Consider the following 24,178-nt stretch of genomic DNA (forward strand, 5'->3'; position numbering starts at 1 on the left):
CAAAGGGGGTTGGGGTGATTCCCTGAGGTCACCTTAGTTATCCGGTGATTCGTTTCCCTCTTGCAAGAGTCAGACCGTGTCCTTGGAGCTCCCAGCCCTGTCTTTTCCACCCCACAGCCTCTGCTGGCCTTTTAGTTACAATGGACATATTTAGAACCAGTAGAACCAAACCCAGTCCTGTCCACAGGCCCCACCCACCTGGACTCTTTTGCCCTGAGACATCACAAGGGCAGCATTAACTGGGGCAGCTAAGAGCTCTAGGGAACTTTTCCTGGGGACTAGAAACCCCATATTCTGCTTCGTACCCTCCCAGCCTGAAGTGGGCCCAGGGATTTGAGGCATCCCTGTCCCTCCCTGCCCTCCTTAGGTGATTAAAGTTAAAGACAGAGATCTCTGAGGAAAAGGAGGAGACGGCCACTGGTATCCTCCAAGAAATGGGGAAAAGCAAGAGCAAAAAAGCTGTTTCTAAGCAAAGAACTGCAGCCATGCATGACATATTTCAGAACCGGGGGATGAAACAGGCAGCAATGAACTGAGACTGGGGAGAAGCGGGCACTGAGGCCCTGCACCTGGATTGGGGCCCACCCCCAGATTTCGTGCCAGGACCAGCCCCGTCTTCTAGCACAAGGCAGGTTCTGTCAGGCAGGCTTGGCTGACAGCGTGGGCTGGGCCGGTGGGCAAGACTTGGCGAGAAACCGATAAGGCACATTCGGTTGTCATTTAAATCACATGTGTGTCGGGGCAGGGCTAGGCAGAGAAGCATAGGGGCAGTGGACGAATGGAATGGGGTGATACAGGCAGTCAGGCATCGTCCAGGAACGCTCTTCATGGAGCCCAGGGCCTGGCCAGAAGGAGACATCCCGAAGCGAGATTTCCAGGTCCAAGGAGGAGGTTTAACACGAAGCCTGATGAGCAAGAATCAGCACAGAAACCAGTCCCGGGAATCATGTCATGGGGGTGGCAGTGGGAGGAGGGTTGGAACTTGGAGGCCCTGGGAGTCTAGGCTGATGCATCAGATTCCGGGCCTGACTGGCAGCTGAAGTTCTGCCTGACAATGTCCAAATGGGTTTCTTGAGCTAGGTGTGGGCAGCTGGAGAAGGTGTGGGCCGAACTAACAAAGAATTGTTTTGAATCAGGTCCATCTCCACACTTTAAAATCACCAAAAATAAAATAAAAAAAAAGCATAAAGGAGCATTTTGTAAAAGGAGAGATCAGACCTTTGCAAGCCTACCGCAAAGGTATAGAGAATATAAAATAAACGGGAGGCTCCATTTTATATCTCTTATTAAGTAAAATTGAAAATCATGATAATACTTCATGACTATGACATTGTAATAAAAATGGTTCCATTATTTATTGCTGGCAGTGGTTTAGAAAGGTAACTTGACAGTATGTTCTAAGATATACGAAATGTTTATAACCCTTTGTCCACTCCTGAAATTTCCTTCTAAGAAAGTCTCTAAAAAAGCAAAAAATTGGGAATTCCCTGGCAGTCCAGTGGTTAGGACTCAGTGCTCTCACTGCCAAGGGCCTGGGTTCAAGCCTTGGTCGGAGAACTAAGATCCCACAAGCCACGCTGCTCGGCCAAAAAAATTATATGCACAAGAGTGTTTATTGTAAACATTAAGCAAACAACCAAAATATCTTATGATGGGGGTTAATTAAATATATTATAAATCATCCACTCTAAACATTATGCAGTCATTAAACATATAATCATAAACCTTATGGAAGTAACAGGAAATTCTTGAGATATTTGATGAAATGGAAATAGCAGGACATAAACATATTTATACCATGTCTATAGATGTGAAAAAATGATGTGTGCATATGGAAAAATCTGGGGGGAAAAGCAATTTAATTAGCTATGAGGAGGAATACATGAATTTTTTTCCCATTTTGTTTTATTTCTGTGGTTATTTGATGTTAGTGCAATTTTGTTTTCTGAAAGCGGAGAAAGACAATAAAAGGTTAAAAATGTGTCCCCAGAATCCTTTAATGAACTGTGAGGTATTTAATCCAGTACCCCTGAGATAATACATTCCATAAATTTATTACCGTCTATAAACAGAACTCTTTGTTCTAAAACTCAAGGTACAAGCTCTTACTCTCTGTACCAGGGATTGATTGGAAAAGCCTGGAGCTTTCCTTTTCACACCTGTTTTGATGTATAATTTCCAGGTCCATCCTCTTAACCTTTCTTTGTCTTTGCCAACTAAAGAGTCCTATTTTTTTTTAAGTCTCTTATAATAGCCCTTGCGTGGTTTTAGCTGCCCTTCTCTGGATCTTCTCTCTCCTTCAAGTCCCCGGAGATGCAGCAAGGGACTACACACAGTACTCCAGATTCAGCTGCATCATAGTTTTATATTAGGGTAGAATGATTTTTGTGTTGTTTCCAAAAAGCCTTGGTGATGGTGCCTGGCCAGATGCTCTTAGCTTTTTTAGCTGTGGCAGCATATTAAGCCAACGTCTTCTGGGAACAACAGAGAATTACTCCCCCTCTTTTCCCTCTGTTTTGGTTTATAACTGATCGCTCACAGCTATCATTTAATGAGTAGAGCGAAGATTACTTTTTCCCAAAATGTAAAACTCTAACTGAAGCTCATCTGCCATTTTTTGGTAAGCTCACACGGCCTAGAAATTCTGCTTTTTACCACCTGCAAGAATCTGGGGGCATCTGTGAAGTTGGTATTTTACCTGTACACCCTTTCTTGCATGATTTCTGATGGAAATCAGTACCCCCATTTAACATTTGGACATTTTTCCACCTAGAGAGGTGCCTGTTTATTTCTGTTTCCTTTCCCTCATCCCCCTCCCGTTTCTCTGTCTCCTCACCCCCTCCCCCATGTAACTTTGAGTAACCTCTGATGTGGGACCTTGCCAGGAGCATTTTAACCTCTAAAGTTCTGGCCACTGGCTTCCCCGTGGACTGAAATAATCTATTTTGTCCCTGAAAGAACTCTTGGAGATTAGTCAGACATGATTTCCTCTTGCTGGAAACATGTTGCTTTTCTTTTAGCAGGTTCTGCTTCCTAAAGCACACCACACATTGTCTGCAGTAGGAAGAGCACGGGCTTTGGAGCCAGGCAGACCTGGGTCTGGATTCTCCATTTAAATTGAACAGCTGTGATGTGACCTTGGCTGGATTACTTAACCTCTTTGAGCTTTCAGCAGAAAAATGATGGTGTTAGTAGTATGCCACTTAAAACACGTTGCACAAGTCACCTGGGGGTCTCGGATGCTGAGTCACTAGGTCTGCATAGGGCCTGAGATTGTGCATTTCTGACAAGGTCTCAGATAATGCTGATTCTGGGGACTGCTAAAGCAGTGATTCCCAAATTTGCACCCTGGAATCCCCTGGGAACCTTTGAAAACCACCGATGCCTGGACCTCACCACCTGCCCCCTCCATTTCCAGTTTAACTGGCAGTGGGATGTAGCCTGGGCACTGAGCCTTTGAAAAGCTCCCCAGGTGATTCTAATGTACATCAAAGTTTGAGACTCAATGCCTAAAGGGTTATTAGCAGAAGTAAGAGTGAGACACCTGGCACATAGCAGGTGCAAAGAAAAGGATGGTTTTCTTTCTCTTGGTGCCTTGCCCTGTGCTTCTCTCTCCATCCTCATCCCCAGTCTTTACATCAGGTAGGAGAAGGCAGGGCATCAGCTGTCGCCCTGTGTCTTCCTTACTAGAGTCTCCTCTAGAGCATCTGGCTTGGGAGTTCTCACCGCCACTTGTGAGGGGAAGGGACCAAGGTAACCCTGCCATGTGGCCTGGCACTGGGAGTTTCAAAAGCTCCCCAGGCGATTCTAATATGCAACCTATTTTGAGAACTAGTGTCTTTCTATTCGGTGGCAAAGAGTGAAGAACACTAGGGCCACATAACATGCCAAGGGAAGTGTGAGGACTCAGGGCTGGAGCGGGCAAGTGTGTCCTCGAAGGGGGGCCAGGCCAGATACCAGGTCCCCCCAAATGCCATTACAGTTAGAGGGATCAATTATCCATGGCCTGCAGCAGTCGGGGGCTTCCTCTGTGGACAAGCAGAGCTGCTGCCTTCCTCCTTCCTCCCTCTTCACACCCAGCCCATCCCTCCTGCCAGGCTTCCCAGATGCCCAGACCCTGCTTAGCCAGTGCATGTGGGTTGACCAATTGAAGGAGAAGCTGAGGTGAAGATCCAGTTCTGCTCTAGATGAGTGAGCCCAGAGAAAGGACCTGGAAGCCCCCCTCTGAGGCTACCCCAAGGAGTCCTTTCTGTTCATCAAACATATTGAGCATTTACTGTGTGCCAGGCACTGTGCTAAGTCCCAAGACTCAGATCCGAGTAAGACATGATTCCTGACCTGAAGGAGCACACAGAGGAGACAGGATGTAAACAAATGATGGGACAATATGGGAAAATAGTAGGAAAGTGTCCTAGCTATTGAGGAGGACTAAGGGAGGAAATATGCAGAGTTGAGGGAATCAGAGAAAACTTCCCAAGATGCTCAAGCTGTGTCTCGCAGGGGAAGTAGCCATTTTCCAGGTGGATGTGAAGCAGGGAGAGAAGCCTGGTCTTGTGAAAAGGCACAGCCCACTCAGGGGGCTGGGATTCTTTTGGCAAAGCTGGAGCACAGAGCACATGTGGGGAGTAGGTGAGACCAGCCCACGGGGCCAGTAACTGCTACAGACTTTGTGGTTCATCCTGCAAGGAATGGAGGCCCTTTCAATAGTTTGCAGCAGAGGAGAGGCACGTTCAGACTTGTGTGGTTGGCGGATCCCCTTGGGTGTCATGTGGAGAGGGCTGGAAGGGGAAACTGAGGTGGGGGGAGATCCTGGCAATGATCCAGGTGAGTCATGGGGACCACAGTGAAGTGAGCCGTTGTGATGAGGATGAAAAGGAGGGAAGAAGGTGAGCTGTACCCAGAAGACAGACTTGAGGGGACTTAATGACTGGCCAGATGAAGGGGCTGAGTGAGCTGCAGGGCGGGGACTCAGGTGAGGTGGGTAAGGTGCCTGGGGCACACAATTTAAGGAGTCACTCATGCAAAGGGTGGACAAGTGTGACCGTGAGAGAGAAGGAGTCTGTGCTGTGGAGGTGGTGGATGGTGAGATGGTAGCCAGGAGCAGGGCCTGGGGGAGGTGCTAGTGCAGCCCTGGCTACGCTGCCATGGGGAGGGTGCCTTGCTTGGCAACAGCTCCCTCTGAGGCTGCGTGGGGCGGCTCTGACTGGCCCTGCTTCACTCCGTGTCCTCTGTCACCCTCACACAGCCCAACCTCTGACCCCACGAAAGCAACCTTTGACCCCTGTCCTGCTCTGTCCTCCGTGACGGATGGTACAGGGACCCCCTGCTCCCCTATTCTGCCAGCACACTCTGCTTGGAGAGCCCTCAGGCAGGTCAGTGGCTCAAGGTGATTTCAACCTTCCAGGGGGCCTGGGATGAAATCAGTGGACAGCTGGCATGCCCCGGGCAGCACCCTCTGACTAGCAATAATGAAAATGCATTTTTTAAAATTAATTAATTTATTTATTTTTGGCTGCTTTGGGTCTTCGTTGCTGCGCGCGGGCTTTCTCTAATTGCGGCGAGTGGGGGCTACTCTTCGTTGCGGTGCGCGGGCTTCTCATTGTGGTGGCTTCTCTTGTGGAGCACGGGCTCTAGGCACGTGGGCTTCAGTGGTTGCAGCACGTGGGCTCAGTAGTTGTGGCTTGCGTGCTCTAGAGCACAGGCTCAGTAGCTGTGGTGCACTGGCTTAGCTGCTCTGCGGCCTGTTGGATCCTCTCTGACCAGGGCTCGAACCCGTGTCCCCTGCGTTGGGAGGTGGATTCTTAACCACTGCGCCACCAGGGAAGTCCCTGAAAATGCATTTTAATGTAGTCACAACTTAAACAGTTTCCCCTACTCCTTTATTATTTAAGCTTCAGATTCAACCATCACCTATGGAATGTCTGTGCCAAGTGCCGGGTCGGGCTGGGGTTGCTGCACACAGCGCAGGGGCTCAGTGGGGAGACTGGCGTGGAGCTCAGATCTCACCCCTGTCAACTAGCTGCATGGCCTGAGGCTAGTTCCTCTCAGTTTCTTTACTTGTTGCCTGGGGTCTCTCTGGGGGTGAGGATGGAGACACCTGGCAGGTAGCGGTAGCACTCAGCAGATGTTTGCTGTGGCTTTCCTTCCCGAGCAGAGGCGGCTCCAGGGTTATGGACGTGAGAGGTGACAGATAACTCGGCCGAGACCTTGCAGTTGGTGGGTAGAGCCCAAGCTTTTGGCAAAGCTGGAGCACAGAGCACATGTTGGGAGTAGGTGAGACTGGCCATCTCCAAAGCTCATGCTGCTTCTGGGGCCCCATGTGCCCCTTAGTGCTGCAGAGTCTTCTCCCTTTGGCTTTTCTTCTGTTTTCCAGCTGAAGATTAGAGCCTTTCCTGCTGCCTGTGTGAGAACCCCCTTCCTGAGTCAGGAGCCAGTTACCTAAAGGGCTGGGCTGCCCAGTGACTGTATCCGGTGTCTCCCCGCCTCCTAACAGCAGCTGGGTCCTGTTGCCAGGATTAGATTGCCACCGCACTCCCTTCCCAAGCGTGGTGAACCGGCCTTCCGTATATCAAAAGCAAAGCTTCCATATCCAAAGCAAACAGAGCAGGTGCCCTGTATTCTCTGAGGGATTCCCTCTCTGTCTCACCTAATGGTCCTGCTGAGAATGGGAGCCTTGTGCTGGGGCCCAGGAGGCTGGAGGGGAAAACTTCACTCTTACTGAGGGTCATGAGGCTCCTTCTGGGACACATCTTCTGTCCCCTCCTGGAAGGACCACAAAACAGAGAAGCCAGACCTCTCAAGCTGGGGCTGCTGTGGCCCTTTGAAAAGCCCCAAAGCCCATCTCTTCACCCCTCTGTGTCCGCAGGCCATGGAGAGCAAGCTGCTCATCGGGGGCAGGAACATCATGGATCACACCAATGAACAGCAGAAGATGCTGGAACTGAAGAGGCAGGAGATTGCCGAGCAGGTAGGGCAGGGGTCTTCAGGTCCCTGGGTTGGGTGGGAGGGGGCACATAGCCTTGAGGTCGCACGGGGGTGCTTAGGGCAGTGAGCCGTCATGGGCTCAGGATCCCTGGAGTTACAGTGCTGAGAACCTAAGGTATGCTGCCCTGCATCCCATGGGTCCACTGCCCAGGTGGTGGCTCTCCATGAGGACAGCCTCCGTAAGGCACCAGGTACTCATTCCTGGGCCTTCCACAAAGGTGTGAGTTCTTTGCCAACTGCAGGACTGTGTCCTAAATCATCAAGAACCACAGTTTGTTGGTCTTACCAATCAATTGTGATACTACATGGGAGAGGCTGAGGCAGCTGGAAAGCCAGTATCTGGACATCGGTATACGGGGTTGACACCCCTGGAATGCCCCAGCTGTTAGGGCTGAGGTCTCCTTCTGTGGGGGGCAGTGCCTTGGCAAAAGCGTGGCCGTATGAGCTGAGAAGGTTCAGAGAGGCTCCATTGAGGCTGGGGTGGGAGCAATGGATGTGGGCCATGGGGTGCTCCCTGCTGCCTCCTGGCGCCCACGGTCATGACGAAGCCAGGTTCCATGGTAGGCAGAGCTCCCCGGTACATTCTGCTCCGCTGAGTCCTGTGCCCTGCCTTGGCCTAGAAACGCCGCGAACGGGAAATGCAGCAGGAGATGATGCTCCGAGACGAGGAGACCATGGAGCTCCGGGGCACCTACACGTCCCTGCAGCAGGAGGTGGAGGTCAAAACCAAGAAACTCAAGAAGGTGAGATGCCACACAGAACTGGGTCAGGGTGTGTAAGGGCCTGGCAGCCTCTGCCCGAGACGTCACCTGCCCAAGGGGCGTGTGCTTTAGCGACCCCTCCCCACTTTGCTTGGACTGCTGACCCCCTGAGTTACACTGCCTGGGTGCTGGGTGAGGAGCAGGGGGAGGCAGGGGTCTGGGTGGGGTGGGATAGAGCCTTTCCTCCTGGGCCAGGAGGGGCCGGACAGGCTGGGAACACTTTTACTTCCACTCTGCAGGGTTGCCATCCTTGTGGTCCTGGGTAATTTCCCCCTTTACTCTGGTGTCACCAGTGAGTCACAGTTTGGATAACCAGGCACAGAGCAGGCCAGGGGAGTGGTGGGGAAACCTGAGGAGACTCGAGCCTGGGAGCGCTCAGAGAGGGAGCACAGGGCTCTCCAGGGATGAGAATGTTGGCTGCCAGGACCCTGCAAAGTCCATGGCCAGGGTAAGGCATGTGCATAAGCTGAGGGCCTAGGGCAGGAAGCGGCAAATTCCAGTCTGGATTCTGGGAAGAACCTGGAGAGCCCTTAGATTGCTGAGGTGTCTGCCCCAGAGCAGGCCAGGCAGAGGCCCAGCTCCAGTGGCAGTTTCCAGGGACACAGCTTTCAGTGGGTTAGGAGTGGGACAGGAAGGTTGGAGCTGCCCTCCACACCCCTACTTTTTTTTTTTTTTTGCGGTACGCTAGCCTCTCACTGTTGTGGCCTCTCCCGTTGCGGAGCACAGGCTCCAGACGCGCAGGCTCAGCGGCCATGGCTCACAGGCCCAGCCGCTCCGCAGCATGTGGGATCTTCGCGGACCGGGGCACAAACCCGTGTCCCCTGCATCGGCAGGCGGACTCTCAACCACTGCGCCACCAGGGAAGCCCCACACCCCTACTTTCGAGAGCCGCTGGAGAGGCAGGAGTAGGATGGGTCACCTTGCAAACTGGCTGAGGCTCCCTTCCTTCCCTGAGCCCTGGATGGCAGTCCTGATACTCGCGTCCTGATTCCGGCTCTTCTGTTATCTCGTTGTATAACCTTGAGCAAGTCTGTGCCTGAGTTTCCTCACCTATAAAAGGGGGTGTTGGACCAGAAGGTCCCTCGGGTCCCTTCAGATTTGAACATTGCACGATGTGGACAGCAGCTGAGAGAGCAGGTTAACAGGCCACAGTGTGGGAGGGACAGGGCAGCCTTTAGAATAACCCATTCCGATGGATGGTGGGGCAGGAGGGAGCTTCAGAGGTGGGCCCTGGGCTCATCCTGGACCGAGCTGGTGGACCCTGAGCCTGCAGCCGTCGGGACCCAGGCTGGGTGAGCGGAGCGGAGCCACATTGGTTGCCACACTGCACAGCCTCTGAGCTGCACCTGTCCCCACCCAGCTCTACGCCAAGCTGCAGGCGGTGAAGGCGGAGATCCAGGACCAGCACGATGAGTACATCCGCGTGCGGCAGGACCTGGAAGAGGCACAGAATGAGCAGACCCGGGAGCTCAAGCTCAAGTAGGGCCCCTCCTCTTTCCATCTGGGGCTCTCACAGCCATCCCTCAGGCCCTGGGCCTCTCCCTGACAGGCTCCTCTCTTTCCTGAAGGCTTCATTCCAACTGTCTCCTCACCCATGTCCATGTACCTTAGGAACAGAATGTGTCTGAGGGATGGGGGAGGGGCCCATTGGAGTTTCCTCTACCTCCTGTTTCCTCCTTCCTCTCCTCGGCCTGCATTTGATGCACTCCGCAAAGAGCATGCCGGGTGCTGCCCAGAAGTAACTCCTAAGGCCCTGAGTCTATAATTTTTGCATTAGAAACTGCGATTTGCAAGCTCTATTATTTCTCTAGGGATTCCCTCCCCCCGACTTTTTGGTTTTTCCACCTTCTCTGTTCCCCCTGCCTCTTTGCTTCTTTTTTCTCATCCTTCAACCTTCATATACACTGTGCGGTCTCACGTGATCCCCTGTCTACCTCATTCCTCCTCCCAGGTACCTAATCATCGAGAACTTCATCCCCCCTGAGGAGAAGAACAAGATCATGAACCGGCTTTTCCTGGACTGCGAGGAGGAGCAATGGAAGTTCCAGCCCCTCATGCCCGGTGGAGCGTGAGTCCTTCACCAGCTGTCTGGGCCTAGGGACTTGCCAGCTCGCCCCAGGCCCGGGGTGGCCAGGGGCCTGGGGGAGACGGACGTTTTAGTGGATTGGGGAGGGCTGGGAAGGATGCAGATGGAGGATGGGTTTCCCAGGACCTAATGTTGGGGTCTCCATGAAGGAAGGAGTGTCAAGTACAGTGTCTCATTGGTCTGGGATGCAGAAAATACTAGCTGGCTAACATTTGGCCAGTCTGGTGAGTATTCATTTGTCAGATGCCAAAAACAGCAACAACAGATAATATTGCCAAGCACTAACTATGTGTTGGACACTGTAGGAGACTCTGCAGATGGGAGGTAAATCAGACACAGTCAGAGCTCACAGTCCAGTGGGGAATACAGAAAAGTAATCAGATCAAGAAATGATAGAGATGTGAGGTCCTTGTAGCCTCACTCAGCTGGGTGATTCAGCATTTCCACCTGTTTCCACATCCTAGCTCTTAGGTAACAGAGCTAAGTGCATTTAGCTCTGGGTGTGCCTTTCCCTCTGCTGGTGGCCATGAAGAACAAGACTGGATATTCAAACCCAGCAGAGTGACTAGCTCACCCAGCTGGACCACTGTCCCTTCATTGACAGTCTGTGTACAGAGGTGTTCAGGAGGCCTGACACCAATGCACTTCGCTAGAGATTCTTTGCTCTATCTATCCCAGGAATATTAACGCCAAGATAGGGCAGGAGTCTCCCCAAAGCTGGGGTGGGAAGCTAGCTGTAGAGGTCTACAGCTTCTCACTGGAACAACAGACGCCTACTTAATTTGTCTACTTTCTGAAGGGCTGATCCTACGCAAGGCAACACTACACAAGTTTTAAGTGGCAAGTTCTTGAGTAAAGGACTTTTCAATGGCATCAGTTTGGATTTAAATCCACCTTTCCAATCTAAGTGGAGGCCTGCAGTAGTACGTCATCTAATGCAGAAGTTCTCCACCCTGGCTGCAACTAGAATCACCTGTGAGCTGGGCTCCAGAGTCTGATTTAAAGGGTCTTCCATGGATCCCAGGGCTTAAGAAAAATTGTTTTCAAGGCTTCCAGCTGATTCTACAGGAAGCTAGGTTCAAAAACTACCACTCCAGCACCATCTGCTGGAGGAAGATGCTGGGGAGGCTTCTGCTTCGTAGAGTTATTTTGTGCTTACAGAGTTCTTGAGTTTAAAGTTTGTAGGTGGAGGAATTCCTTTACATTGGATAGAGATGGGATGAGAGACGCTCTGAGAAGGCGTGTGTTTTTAAAAAATTTTTAATTTTGAAAAGCAAGAATAGTACAAAGAATTCCCATATGCCCTTCACCCAAACTCCCCGGTTGTTAGCATCTTGCCACATCTTGCTTTATTAATCCCCTCCCGTCAACCATTTGAAATTAAATTGCAGACAGTCAACCCTTTACCCATATTTCCTAAGAGTGAGGACATTCTCTTACATAACCACAGTACAGTGATCAAATTCAGGAAATTCTGTTACCTCAATAATGTCCTTTACAGCAATTCCCCCACCGGCTCACCTGCGATGGTGCATTGCATTTAATTGTCATGCCTGTTCCATCTCCTTTAATCTGGAACTGAGAATGGATCTTGATTTGAGTTTTGAAAATTTCATGCTTCAGAGGAGTTTATTCATTTCTCAAAACGTTGTCCCCGCAGTTTTTACTTGACCACCTAAGCACAGAATCCAGACTCCAAAGCATGGTGGGTGCTTTGCCTGAAGCTAAGATAAGCTTTCTGCTTAATGGTTAGGAATCTCCATTCTTTGTTCTGGTTTTTTTTAAGTTTACTTTCTTCCTTTTACTCGAATAACTTTTAAATTAAAAAACCTTTTAAATAACTTCTTTCTCTTTTTTTTTTGCAAAAATAAAATGGTTTGCATACACTGAAAAACCATTCACAGATTTTTAAAAATAAAACAGCTATCTTAAAACAGCACATGTTAAATAATTTTTAGAGTAGATACCAGTAACACCTTTTTTTTTTTCTTTTTTTTTTTGCGGTACGCAGGGCTCTTACTGTTGTGGCCTCTCCCGTTGCGGAGCACAGGCTCCGGACGCGCAGGCTCAGCAGCCATGGCTCACGGGCCCAGCCGCTCCGCTGCATGTGGGATCTTCCCGGACCGGGGCACGAACCCGTGTCCCCTGCATCGGCAGGCGGACTCTCAACCACTGCGCCACCAGGGAAGCCCAGTAACAACTTTTAAAAAGAAAGAAGTCCTCCAAAATATAGATTGGTATCTTTGCTTACTGTTGAGCTATTGCCTTTCCTAGCCTCTTATCCCTCTCTTTGCTTTAAAGGAGAATTTGTGCTCTTTACATGTTCTTTTCTAGGCCTCAGAACCAGAACCTTTCTGGGCGGAGGGAGTTGCCTGTGATGTTCTTTTCCCACCTTTCCCTTCTCTTCTGATTCCCCCCACCATCCTTCTTGCTCTTGGAAAGTAATGCAAAGAGAGAAAGATTCAGTGTTTTCTTTGCCATTAGGAAGCCTAAGAATTCAGCTCTTTCCTCAAAATCTGCTTGTGGGGAATTCCCTGGCGGTCCAGTGGTTGGGACTCCACACTTCCACTGCAGGGAGCACGGGTTTCATTCCTAGTCAGGGAATTAAGATCCCGCATGCCATGAGGAGGCCAAAACAACAAAGAAACAAATAAACAAGCAAAAAAACAAACAAACAAAAAAAAAACAGGCTCAAAGCAGGCAGTGGGCTTTAGCTTACGCTATAGTGTCCCATAACTCTTTGGGAAGAACTGGTCTCGACATACATACCCCTTTGACTTAAATCTGCACACAGTTGCTCCCCAGCCTGCATTTGTACATCTCTATCAGCAGTGCTTCTAACTGGATCCCAGATAGACTGTGTTCCCTTAAAATTTTATATTAAAATTGTAAGGATATAAATACATTTACAAGCTTTTTCAAAATTATGGTTAAGTATATTCACAACTTAAACATGCTGTTTTATACAGAATATATATGTACCTCCTCAGAATACAGAGAGTATATATTTTGTGTAGAAAATATCAAAATATATCTGGGTAAGGGTAAAATGTATTAAGGCAATTGTGACATCCCAGTGTTCTCCACTGTACTTAAATACGGTTGATATAAACAGGTATTATAAATTTCTTTAAGAAAAATTCCAATAAATAAATTACTTCAAAAAGACATTAATAAATACCAGGTAGTCAAATACATGCTATTCTGAATTACTACTACAGATTATTTTCTTTTTTCTAATGTCACTTGTCCATTGTCTGATAACTGCAATAAATAATATTTATCTCAGAACTTAAAAAAAAATCACAAAAATACTAAAGAAAAGTAATAATAGGGCATCCCAGATGGTGCAGTGGTTAAGAATCCACCTGCCAATGCAGAGGACACGAGTTTGAGCCCTGGTCTGGGAAGATCCCACATGCCGTGGAACAACTAAGCCCGTGCACCACAACTACTGAGCCTGTGCTCTAGAGCCCGTGAGCCACAAGTACTGAGTCCGTATGCCACAACTACTGAAGCCCGCTCGCCTAGAGCCCGTGCTCCACAACAAGAGGAGCCACCACAATGAGAAGCCCATGTACTACAAAGAAGAGTAGCCCCCGCTTGCCACAACTAGAGAAAGCCCACACGCAGCAACGAAGACCCAACACAGCCAAAGATAGATAAATAAATAAATAAATTACAAAAAAAAAAAAAAAGAAAAGTAATAATAGATCTAGGAAGTTTTTATACAAAACAAATTTTTAAAATTACTTTCTACTGGGACTTCCCTGGCGGTTCAGTGGTTAAGACTCCAGGCTTCCACTGCAGAGGGCACGGGTTTGATCCCTGGTGTGGGAACTAAGATCCCACATGCCGCACGGTGCAGCCAAAAATCCTCAAGCTCTGACAGCTCAATAAATTCATTTTTAAATAAATTCAACCTCAATAAATTCATTTTTTTTAAAATTACTTTTGTATAGCAGCAGTTGGTGGTTAAAATAAAGTAAAAACAATTCCCTCCTAATTGGAATTCCCAAGCATGATAGTGACTCAGCAACAGAGAGCCCCAGGGTAGCATCACGATGTAAGAATCACTGGCCTGGATCTCTGAGATCTTTTGCCCCAAGCCCCTCCTTTCATAGCGGAAGGCTGAGGGTGGGCAGGTCCTTGGACGCAGCTTCCCGCATTTCGGGGAGCCCTGTGGACTGAGACTGTAGAACAAGCTGCCTCTCTGGGAGGATTGGGTCCCACTGTTTGCAACATAACTTAATCAGGGCTGAAAAACCTCTTTCTTCCCAAAGCATATTTAACTAATCAAGGCATTGTCCCATTTGCTCAATTCAAGTGTGGAATATTTTGCTTCCGTTTGGCCTGTGGTGTGTTGGGGATTAGAACACGGAAGGCTGCTCAAAAGGAGAGGAAAAAAGCATTGTTGGAAAGAAATTACCTAAAGTCATACCGTCCCTTTAGAAAGGTTTTGTTGGAAAAACGTTTCCCCTCTTCCACTAGCTGCAAGCATTTACCCCCCACACTCTTCCCTGAGCCTCTCTTTAAAACAAGGAGTTATTGTCGGGGAGCTCTTGAAACACACTCTGAATCAACTTATTCTGGACGTCTATCCCTTTTTCTTTTTTCTCCACTACCTCTAGGCCACTGCTAGTTGATGCACAATAACTTCAGGTGAGGTCCCTTCCACAATCACAAACAATTTTGTGTTAAAGTTACTTTGCAAAACACATTTCTGCAGCCAGCTCTAACCATAACTATTTTACAAATATGACCTTTTATTTTTGGTTACTCATCATGGACCTTATTTTTAATTGTGTTTATACAAAACTGTCTTCTAAGGGTTGTATATTTGGCAATGTCTGTAGCCCATGGTTTACAGTTCACAAAATTCTATTGGTAACTTTAGCCACTTGCCTTTTGCAATCCCTGCTATCCTAGACTCTTTTCAAAGTATCGTGGTGCAGTAGAAAGAGACTGGATTTTGGATTTAGAACGTTCTGAATTCTAGTCCCTGCTCTGCCTTGAGAAGGTTTTTTTTTAACCTCTCTGAACCCAAGTTCAGATAAAAGTCGGGATAAAAAAAAAAAAATCCCTGCGGGATTATCAAGATTCAAGTGAGATAGTGTGTGTGGTGCGTGTTGGAGGTGGGGTGGAGGGTGTTCCAGGCCAGTACCTGGCACAGAGAAGATGATCCATAAATGGCTGCAATAGCACCAGTAAAAAAAAAAAAAAATAGTACCAGTGAGCCAGTATGATAATTGTGGGCACTCCAGAGAAACCAGTTTGCCATCATGCCTTACAAGTGCCATAGAAGGACAGTTTGGTTTGTTGCTTTCGTTCTAGATTTTGATCTTTAAATCAGGCTGCCTCCAAATTTAGAGAGAGAGAGAGCAGAGCATTCCTTGCTCTAAATAGAATCAGGATAGAAAGTTAAACTGGTTTCCTTACAGAGGCAAAGTTTACCTCAGTCAGAACATGCTCAGCTCTGAGTTGAGTCCCTAGATTCATTCACAGGCCTGTGACAGCTGAAAAAGAATCTGAAACAGGGAGAAGTTTTTGCCTGCCCAGGCAGGCTGTGTGCCGTGAGAAGGGGAACTGGGAAGAAGAGTGGGATTTCAGACACGCAGGGGGGATGCTACAAGGTGGACAGCTCACCTGCAGGGAAGGAGGGATCCAATCATGGAGAAAAGTCAGATTTGCTGTGTCAGGTGCTTGTAAAGGACCGAGAAGGAAAACACACCCTATGATGCTGGCTGCCGGGTTTCAGAACAGGAGGGGGGAAAGGTGGTGAGCAGACAGAGCTGGTAATGAGATTGGGGTCAGCCTGTGAGATGGGACTGAGAGAGAACTTTTTAATATTAAGAGGAAAATCTATATAATCTCGTGATAGAAGCCATGTGGAGGGAGGGTCATAAGAGAACTCTGGGGATCTACGACGCACAGGATAGCTGTTGTGGGTTTCTTTCAAGAGGGATGGATACTTGCAGAGCCAGGCCTCCACTCTAGGCTGTCAGCCACAACCTGCTTACTACAGACGGATCAATCATGGAAAGTAGGCCTGAGGCAGAGGAGAGAGTAGATGGGAAGCTTGGTGTCCCAATTACAGACTCCCCTCCCCCACCCCCTGCTTCCCACCTGCCACCCAGAATAGCCCTGGCATCTTTATTGGGTCAGGCTGCCAATTCGCCCTGATCCACTGCTCTGCTCACCCAGCCCTGTCCCCCTGTGCTGTTCCCAGAGCCTGCAGCCTTCAAGGCACGCTCAGGCCCAGGCTGTTCTGTGTGCGCTCCTGAAAGGCAGCGTGGCATCCTAAAAAGAGTATTTGGGAAGAATCCATTCCGAGTCTCTTCCTAATTGTACGATCTTGGACACAAAGGCGCTTTTGCTTTTCTGAGCCTCCTCTCCTTGTCTGCCCTGCCTGCACCTCAGGAGGTTGTAAAGTTCAAATGGGATGCACAGATGCACCTTATAAATGATAAGTTGTTATTTTACTGGTTTTCCCGCTCCCCTCCCCCGGTGCTGCCACTCTCCACATGCACAGCCCGCCCACCTTCCAGAGGGGCCATAGCAGCAGCACCAGCTGGGGCTTCCACAGCCTCGTCTTCCTTGTTTTCATCTATGAAGAGGGGTCGGCAGGGACCCTAAGTGGGATCCGCACTCTTTTATATACACTTGGTAAAAAAAAACCCTGGGAATGTGGTTCTTGTTACTCTCTGTGGCAGAAGGCGGGCATTGTTCCGTCGGCGCCTGCACGGCTTGTTCTCCTATTCAAGGACAGAGTGTCCTATCTCTGAATTACTCAGCCTGTTTCTTCTCTTCTGTTTTCTGTCTGCCTTTTGGCTTTTTTCGTTGCTCATCCGTATCCCTGTTTGAAATTAGCAAGTGGAATTGAGAATTAATAATCATCACAGCTGCCACGTGTTGAGCCCTTGCGGTGTACTGTGCTAAGTGCTTATCTTGTTTAATCTCAGCAATTCTGTAGGATCGCGATGAGATATCTGAGGCTCAGAGATACTAAGCCGCTTCCCAAGGTAACAAAGTTGTAAGGGGTAGAGCCAACATTCAAACTCAGATCTACCTCACTCCAAACCCTGTATTATGTTTTTTAGTGGAAATAACTTGTTTTCTTTCCTATCTTTGTTTTGAATAATACAATACCTCACACTCATTAAGTTGCTGAGAGTAAAAAGTCTTAACATACCATGAGTTGGCCAGGATATAGAGCAATGGGAACTTTCTCGTGGTATATAGCCACTTTGAAAAGCCATTTGGCAATTTGGTAAAGCGGAAAATGCACATCGGAACCATTCCATTCCTGGGTATATACCCCAGGGAAACTTGAATATGTACTTCAAGATACCTACACAGAACTCTTCACAACAGCACTGTGTTAAATAGAAAAGGAGAGAGAAAAAGGAATTGACCTAGATGTCTATCAACAAGAGAATATATAAAAAAACATATATATATATAACATATATAAAATGCTATATTGAAACCTTAAGATAGTCAATATAGTTAAACTTTAATCATCTAATCTAGAGCAGCATGGATAAATATAAAAGACATGTTTGTTGGGCACAAAACAATATAGTATGTATACCATACAGTATAAAACTAAGAAGTAGGCATACAGATACCATATATATTGTTTATGAATAGCCACATATATAAATAATTATAAAAATATGCCTGACATTGATAAGCACGAAACTCAAGAGAGTGATTAATTCTGGGGAAGGAAAGTGATGGAGTCTTAAAAACTGTGTCTACATTTTATTTCTTAAAGATTTGGTGTTAAGTATAATAAAATGTTAAGATTTGACAATGCTGGATGATAGGCGAACAGATATATATTCCATGCTTTTCTGAGTATTTGAAATAATTTATTAGATAAAAGATCAACCATACATTGTAAAAAATTTAGATATTGCAGAAAGGCATAAAGGTAATAAAAATCACCCATAATCACTCGATCCAAAGACAATCATTGTTAACATTTTGTTGAATATCCAGACTTTTTTCTAAGCATCCACGCACGTACACACACTCCTATAAAAACAAAACAAAAAAATGTCATCTTTTTATCTGCTTTTTTATTTACTATGTTGTGGAAACCTTTTCATGTCTACACAGAGCCATAAGACAATTGAAATGACTACATACTATTCCTTCACCTGGCTGAATAATAAACTGGTCCCTATTGGTGCACATTTGGGTTGTTTCTAATTGTTTGCATTTGTAAATAATATTGCAGCAAACATCTCTGCTTATAAATTGTCCCTATCTCTGATTATTTCCTTAGGGAAATTCCTAGGACTGGGAATTTGGGTCAAAGAATATGCACTTTTTAAAAGCCAAGCCTGGGAGTTCCCTGGTGGTCTAGTGGTTAGGGTTCAGTGCCTTCAGCACTCAGTCCCTGGTTGGGGAACTGAGATCCTGCAGACCACGATACACGGCCAAAAAATCAAACAAAAAAAGCCAAGCCTGAGTTTTGTATGTTTTATAAATGATACCTTTATTGAGATGTAATTCACATATCATAAAATTCACCATTTTAAAGGGTATAATTCAGTGGATTTTAGTATATTCACAGAGTTGTATAACATTACCACTATCTAATTCCAGAACATTTTCATCACTCCAGAAAGAAACCCCAAACCCATTAGCTGTCACTTCTCATTCTCCCCAGTGTCCCCCATCCCTAGGAAACCACCAATCTACTTTCTGTCACTATGGACTTGCCTATTCCAGATACTTGATATAAATGGAATCATATCACATGTGGTCTTTGGTGTCTGCCTTCTTTCACTTGGCAAAATGTTTTCAAGTTTCATCCACCTTGTAGCATGCATCAGTCCTTCATTCCTTTTTGTTGCCAAATAATATTCCATTCTATGATATTCCACATTTTGTTTATTTATTCATAAGTCAATGGTCATTGGGGTTATTTCTACTTTCTGGCTATTATGAATAATGCTTCTATGAACATTTATATACAAGTTTTTGCGTGAGCATGATTTCAATTCTCTTGATTATATGTATCTAGTAGTGGAAGTACTAGGTCATATGGCAACTCTATGTTTAACTTTTTGAAAAACTACCAAACTGTTTCCAAAGTGACTGCATCATTTTATATTCCCACCAACAATGCATGAAGTTTCCCATTTCTCTATATCTTCACCAACATGTGCTCTTTTCTGTCTTCTTTGATTATAGTCATCCTAGTGGCTGTGAAGTGGTATCTCATTATGGTTTTGATTCACATTTCCATAATGACTAATAATGTTGAGCTTTTCTTGTGCTTATTGGCCATTTGTATATTTTCTTTGGAGAAATGGCTACCCAGATCTTTTGTCCATTTTTAAACAGGGTTATTTGTCTTTTTATTCTTGATTTGTAAATGTTACTTATATATTCTAGATATAAGTCCTTTATCACATTTATGAGTTGCAAGTAATTTCTCCCATTTTGAAGATTGTTATTTCACTTTTTTTATGATGTCCCTTGAAGCACAGAAATTTTTAGTTTTCAATGAAGTCCTATTTATTTTTTCTTTGGTTGCTTGGGCTTTTGATGTCATATCTAAGAAACCATTGCCTAATCTAAGGTCATGAAGATTTACTCCTTTGTTTTATTCTAAGAGTTTTATAGTTTTAGCTCCTACATTTAAGTCTATGATTAATTTTGAGTTAGTTTTTTATATATGGTACAAGGGAAGGGTCCAACTTCATTTTCTTGTGTGTGGATATCCAGTTGTCCCTGTAGCATTTGCTGAAGAGACTGTTCACTCCCTGTTGAATGGTCTTGGTACCCTTATAGAGAATCAATTGACTGAAAATATTGGGCTGGCCAAAGAGTTCGTTCGGCTTTTTCAGTAACATCTTATGGGAAAACCTGAACCAACTTTTTGGCCCACCCCATATGAGGATTTATTTCTGGATTCTCAATTCTATTCCATTGGTCCATAGGTCGGTCCTTCTGCCAGTATCACACAGCCTTGGTTACTATAGCTTTGAAATAAGTTTTGAAACTGGGAAATGTGAATCCTCTACTTTTGTTATTTTTCAAGATTGTTTTGGCTAGTTTGGAACACCTGCAGTTCAAGCCTGAGTTTCTAATCATTTTATTGTGTTAAATCCTATGAAGGAAAATGAAAAGCAGAACCACTAATTGATGGTTTTATATAGTGTGTGAAGTCAGTCTACGAGTCTGACAGCTAAAAATAAGATTGGATTTCCTTTCTTTTTTCCAGCCTTTAGTCAAACCTTTTCACTGTGGAAAATAATTGAAGCAACAAGAGTGGAGAAATATGTGTCTCCTTGTGTTATACTATTTTGAGTTGTCAGGTTGTATTAGAGCAAAGAAAAGAAAATTCCAGAACCTGCAGTGTGCAGGGCCTACTGACTACCTGAATGGTGCTTAACCCATCATGATATCATTTTCCCTTTGTGTTCGGAGGAAATAGATTTAAATATAGCCTCTTCCCTACAGCAGTAACAGCCAAATGAAGAAGCGGCCAACATCTGCAGTGGGCTACAAGAGGCCTATCAGCCAGTATGCTCGGGTTGCCATGGCAATGGGGTCACACCCCAGGTATAGGGTAAGAAGCTGGGAAGTAGAAGGGGGAGGGGAGAGAGCGCCCAAGGGAGGTGATGCTCACAACCTCTGCTTCCTCTACCTGCCTCATCACCCTTGCTACTCCCGTTATTTCCCAAGTGCCCAGAAGATGCAGGCATCAGGGCCAGTGCTCACGTCTGGCCTGATATTCCCACCACAGGCCGAGAACATCATGTTTCTGGAGTTGGATGTGTCCCCTCCAGCGGTCTTTGAGATGGAATTCTCTCATGATCAAGAACAAGACCCCCGTGCATTACACATGGAGAGACTCATGCGGTTGGACAGCTTTCTGGAAAGGCCTTCGACATCTAAAGTCCGAAAGTCCAGATCCTGGTCAGTACCATCACGGTCAGAGTGGGCAGTAGACTTAGAAGGCATGGTAACCCCATGGGCTGGTTGAGGCTGAGGAGGGCTTGGGTTGTACCCAAAGGGCATGAAGGGAGAGTGAAAACTGGGGCTGTGGGAGCCAACTTCCTATAGCGAGAGGATGAGGGAAAGAAAACTCCTCACTTTTCTGTTTCCTGCACTTCCCCACCCTCCCCTCTCGCCCACCTCATCCCCTTCCCCTGCAGGTGCCAGAGTCCTCAGCGGCCTCCACCTTCCATTGCACACGCCTCGCTGGCCTCCGCTGCTCTGCTCCCCACGACGGCGCTAGACCACGAGTGACAACCTTCAGTCGGGCTGCCCATCCCCCAGACCCCAGGGACGGGGCAGCCAACCCTGGATCATCTCGCCTGACGCTCGGTGTGCGTGCGTGCGTGCGTGCGTGTGTGTGTGCGCATGTGCATATGTGTGCGGGGCGAGAATCTGGCAGACCGTGCCTCTGCTGGCTCTCAGCCTCCTTTATTTAATTAATGTTATTTATTCGTGGAGCTCAGTTCTTGTGGGAGAGGTGCCCTGGCCTGAGCTTGCCATGGTCGCCGCACAGCCTCCTCGTCTCCTGACTTTAGACCCCCGCCCCAATCAGACCTCATGCTCCTCCCTGTCAGTTGCCCCCAGAAGGGAGGGCGGCGGGGCCTGAGAAGAGAGTGCTTTTTCTACCCGAGCGCGCTCCGTAATCTCCCATCTCCTCCTGCACTGCCGGTAAGCAGCTCCTGAGCACTTTCTGGGACTAGAAAAATGCTAGGTGTCCACCGAGGCCAAGAGACATCCATCCTGGTGGTGTTGAGCCTGTGCTTCCGGCGGACAGAGACCGCTCTCCACTTTCTGGGTCGCAAACAACCTCTTTCGGTTTCTTGGGCTCCTTTTCAAGGACTCCAGTGACCTCAGCCACACGGTCCATGCTTTTCAGCTTTGGCAAGAACTCATGGCTTCCCAAACTCTGCTTCCTGCCCACCTTCCCAACCCGTGGATGCGAACTGTGAACCCACCGGTTGCTGCCTCCTTGGGACCTTCAAGAAATGGAACAGTAATAGAGACAATGTGGACAGTCATCGAGGGACGGCCCTTTGTTTCTGTCCCCTCGGAGAACTACCCTTGGCCGACAGGCAATCAGGCCAGCTCCCCATCTTCGAGATGCTGCTCCTTCCTGCTTTCATCATTTTCCTTGCAGCTGCCTGGATCCCCGTTCACAGTGGAAGGGATCAGTATCCTTCTCCCTCTGGCTAAACAAAGGTACCACAGAATCTGTTGCTTTTCCCCCTCACTGAGCACAGGAGATGGAGGCCCAGGCGCAACCTGCCAACTCTGCCTGTTACCCCTGTTTCTGAATCACGTATGTTGGGCACTGTTTTGTTGACAAGACTGACCCTTTCTTCAGCATTGTGCAAACTGGTCCCTAGGGAAGTACTCCTCACTTTCCTTTGTGACAACCCGGTATGTCTCCAGGTATCTCGAGTAAATTTCTACCAAAAAAAGAGAGATTAATTTTCATTGACTTACCTTTTAATTGTATATTTTAGTGGAAGGGTAAAGAGGTAATCATGAATGAAAACATGTGGTTTGGGATTTCAAAACGACCTGATAATGGAGTCTCCAGTTCCTAGAACATGAGGAGTTTTGTCACTGGGGGAAAGGCATGAAACTGACATGAAATTGGGGGCGTGGGAGGTGGCGGTAGGGGCCGACTACCTGGTTTTTCTCTTTCCGTCAGGAACGGAAAGCTTCTTGCACAGTTCAAGTTCTGCTCTAAGGACCAAGCTATGGTTTAGTTTAATTCAGTGATGCTGTCATCGCTGCCGTAACTACGGGACCAGGTAGCTGGGCCACTCAGTTGCCACTTGCTTCTGTCCTTCAAGGAAATAACAGTTCTCATCAGAGCCCAGGAGATTATTTGAGACCCAGGATTCAGATCAGAGCTTCGGCTGTGGCTGGGACAAGACCAGTGTGTAGAAATTTCCCAGGGGGCCTGGGCACAGAGGGACCTCCAGTCCTGCGCTGAGCAGCCTCTCCCACTGACCTCTTTCTCATTTGTGGATGAAGCCGCACGTGTTAGCCCCGTTCATCACCTGGACACATCGACTCTGCGTTGTCTGGTCACTTGACCCTCACAGTCTTATAGCACAATATACCCAGCTTCTTCACCCCCTGTCTGAGGGCTGGGCCCAAGGTGTGGTCAGAGGAGGAGCTCCTGCCTGCAGTTTTGTGTACGTGTGTATGTGTGTGCGTGTTTGTGTGTGCGTTTACCTCCACGGGGGACACTCTACACTCAGTGTAAGATATGCTGGGAACAGGGCCACCGGGGTGGCTGGATCTCAGTCTCTCTGTCTCTCTCTCTCTTCTTTTCCTTTTGATGTATCAAACTCTTGGTTGACAAAGTAAGGGCCTTGATTAGGACCAAATTTCCGTGTCTGTTGCTATGGTCTTCATTTAGGACAACAGTTAGCAATGCTGTGGCCCATTCTTGTCACTCTATACATATGACGATACAGGACATATGGAATATATAAATATATATATAAAACATTACCCTCTGTCTTCTTGGCTTAGGATGAGATCTCTCTGTTGAGCTGAAATGCACCTGCAGCTCAGTGCTGCCAGCAACCTGCAGGCTCCAGCCCTGTTCTAATTAACGCAGTCGATAATAAAGGAATGAGTATCGTTACAGAGTTGGTGGCCTGCCTTCTCTTCCCTCTGACTCTTTCTACTTCTCTTTTTATGTTCTCCCTTCTCTCTCTTCCTTGTTTTTTCCAAGAGGGGTTCAAGAGTATTTGGAGCCCAGCTGCAGTGATGAGCACCTGGGAAAAGAACTGGCTGCTTAATAAAAGGGGCTCCGTCCGAGCATCAAGGCGGAGGGGGCAGGGCTCAGGCTCCAGTCTGAAGTCTGTGCCCGAGCCGTGGCAGCAGCTGTTCGTGTTCTAAGCTAGCGGTCCTCTCCCAGTTAATTCTGAGCTATTAGCAGATTTCAGAACTGCCTGTCCAGATGAGCCGTCAATATCATTTAACAGCTGTGCCCCTTCTGCTCCTCCGTTTATCAGCCAAGAGAGATTAAAACAGGCAATAATGTGTGTAAGGCACATCAATATGACTGGCACGTGGTAGGTGCTGAATTAAAATAATTCAAGACTAGCTTCCCCTTATCCTGTCTTCCCAGGGCCTCTTTCCCTCCCTCTGGGTTCTAGTTGTCGGCTCCCCGTAGCGTGGAAGTCTTACAGGAAATGAGAAGTAGTTGCTGCTAAAAAACACGAAGCCCAAGGAATTCCCTGGCAGTCCAGTTGTTAGGACTCAGCGCTTCCACTGCCAGGGGTCCGGGTTCGATCCCTGGTCAGGGAACTAAGATCCCACAAGCTGCGTGCTG

General features: G+C 47.4%; 1 protein-coding gene across 4 annotated transcripts in view; it reads left to right on the forward strand.

Moving 5' to 3' along the window:
- KIF3C (kinesin family member 3C) overlaps positions 1-23,057 on the forward strand; it is a 35,224-nt gene extending 12,167 nt beyond the window's left edge. For 2 of the 4 annotated variants that reach the window (XM_079940735.1, XM_079940736.1), the window contains 6 exons: positions 6,866-6,967; positions 7,605-7,727; positions 9,106-9,224; positions 9,697-9,813; positions 20,317-20,775; positions 21,015-23,057. In XM_079940735.1, the coding sequence (XP_079796861.1) occupies positions 6,866-6,967; positions 7,605-7,727; positions 9,106-9,224; positions 9,697-9,813; positions 20,317-20,775; positions 21,015-21,108 (1,014 nt within the window). In that variant the 3' untranslated portion in view covers positions 21,109-23,057. The remainder of the gene's footprint in view (positions 1-6,865; positions 6,968-7,604; positions 7,728-9,105; positions 9,225-9,696; positions 9,814-20,316; positions 20,776-21,014) is intronic. The other 2 variants (XM_079940738.1, XM_079940737.1) reach the window with 2 other exon arrangements.
- The last annotated feature ends 1,121 nt before the right edge of the window (positions 23,058-24,178 follow it).

This window comes from Stenella coeruleoalba (genome assembly GCF_951394435.1).
Source record: "Stenella coeruleoalba genome assembly, chromosome: 13".
Lineage (NCBI taxonomy): Eukaryota > Metazoa > Chordata > Mammalia > Artiodactyla > Delphinidae > Stenella > Stenella coeruleoalba.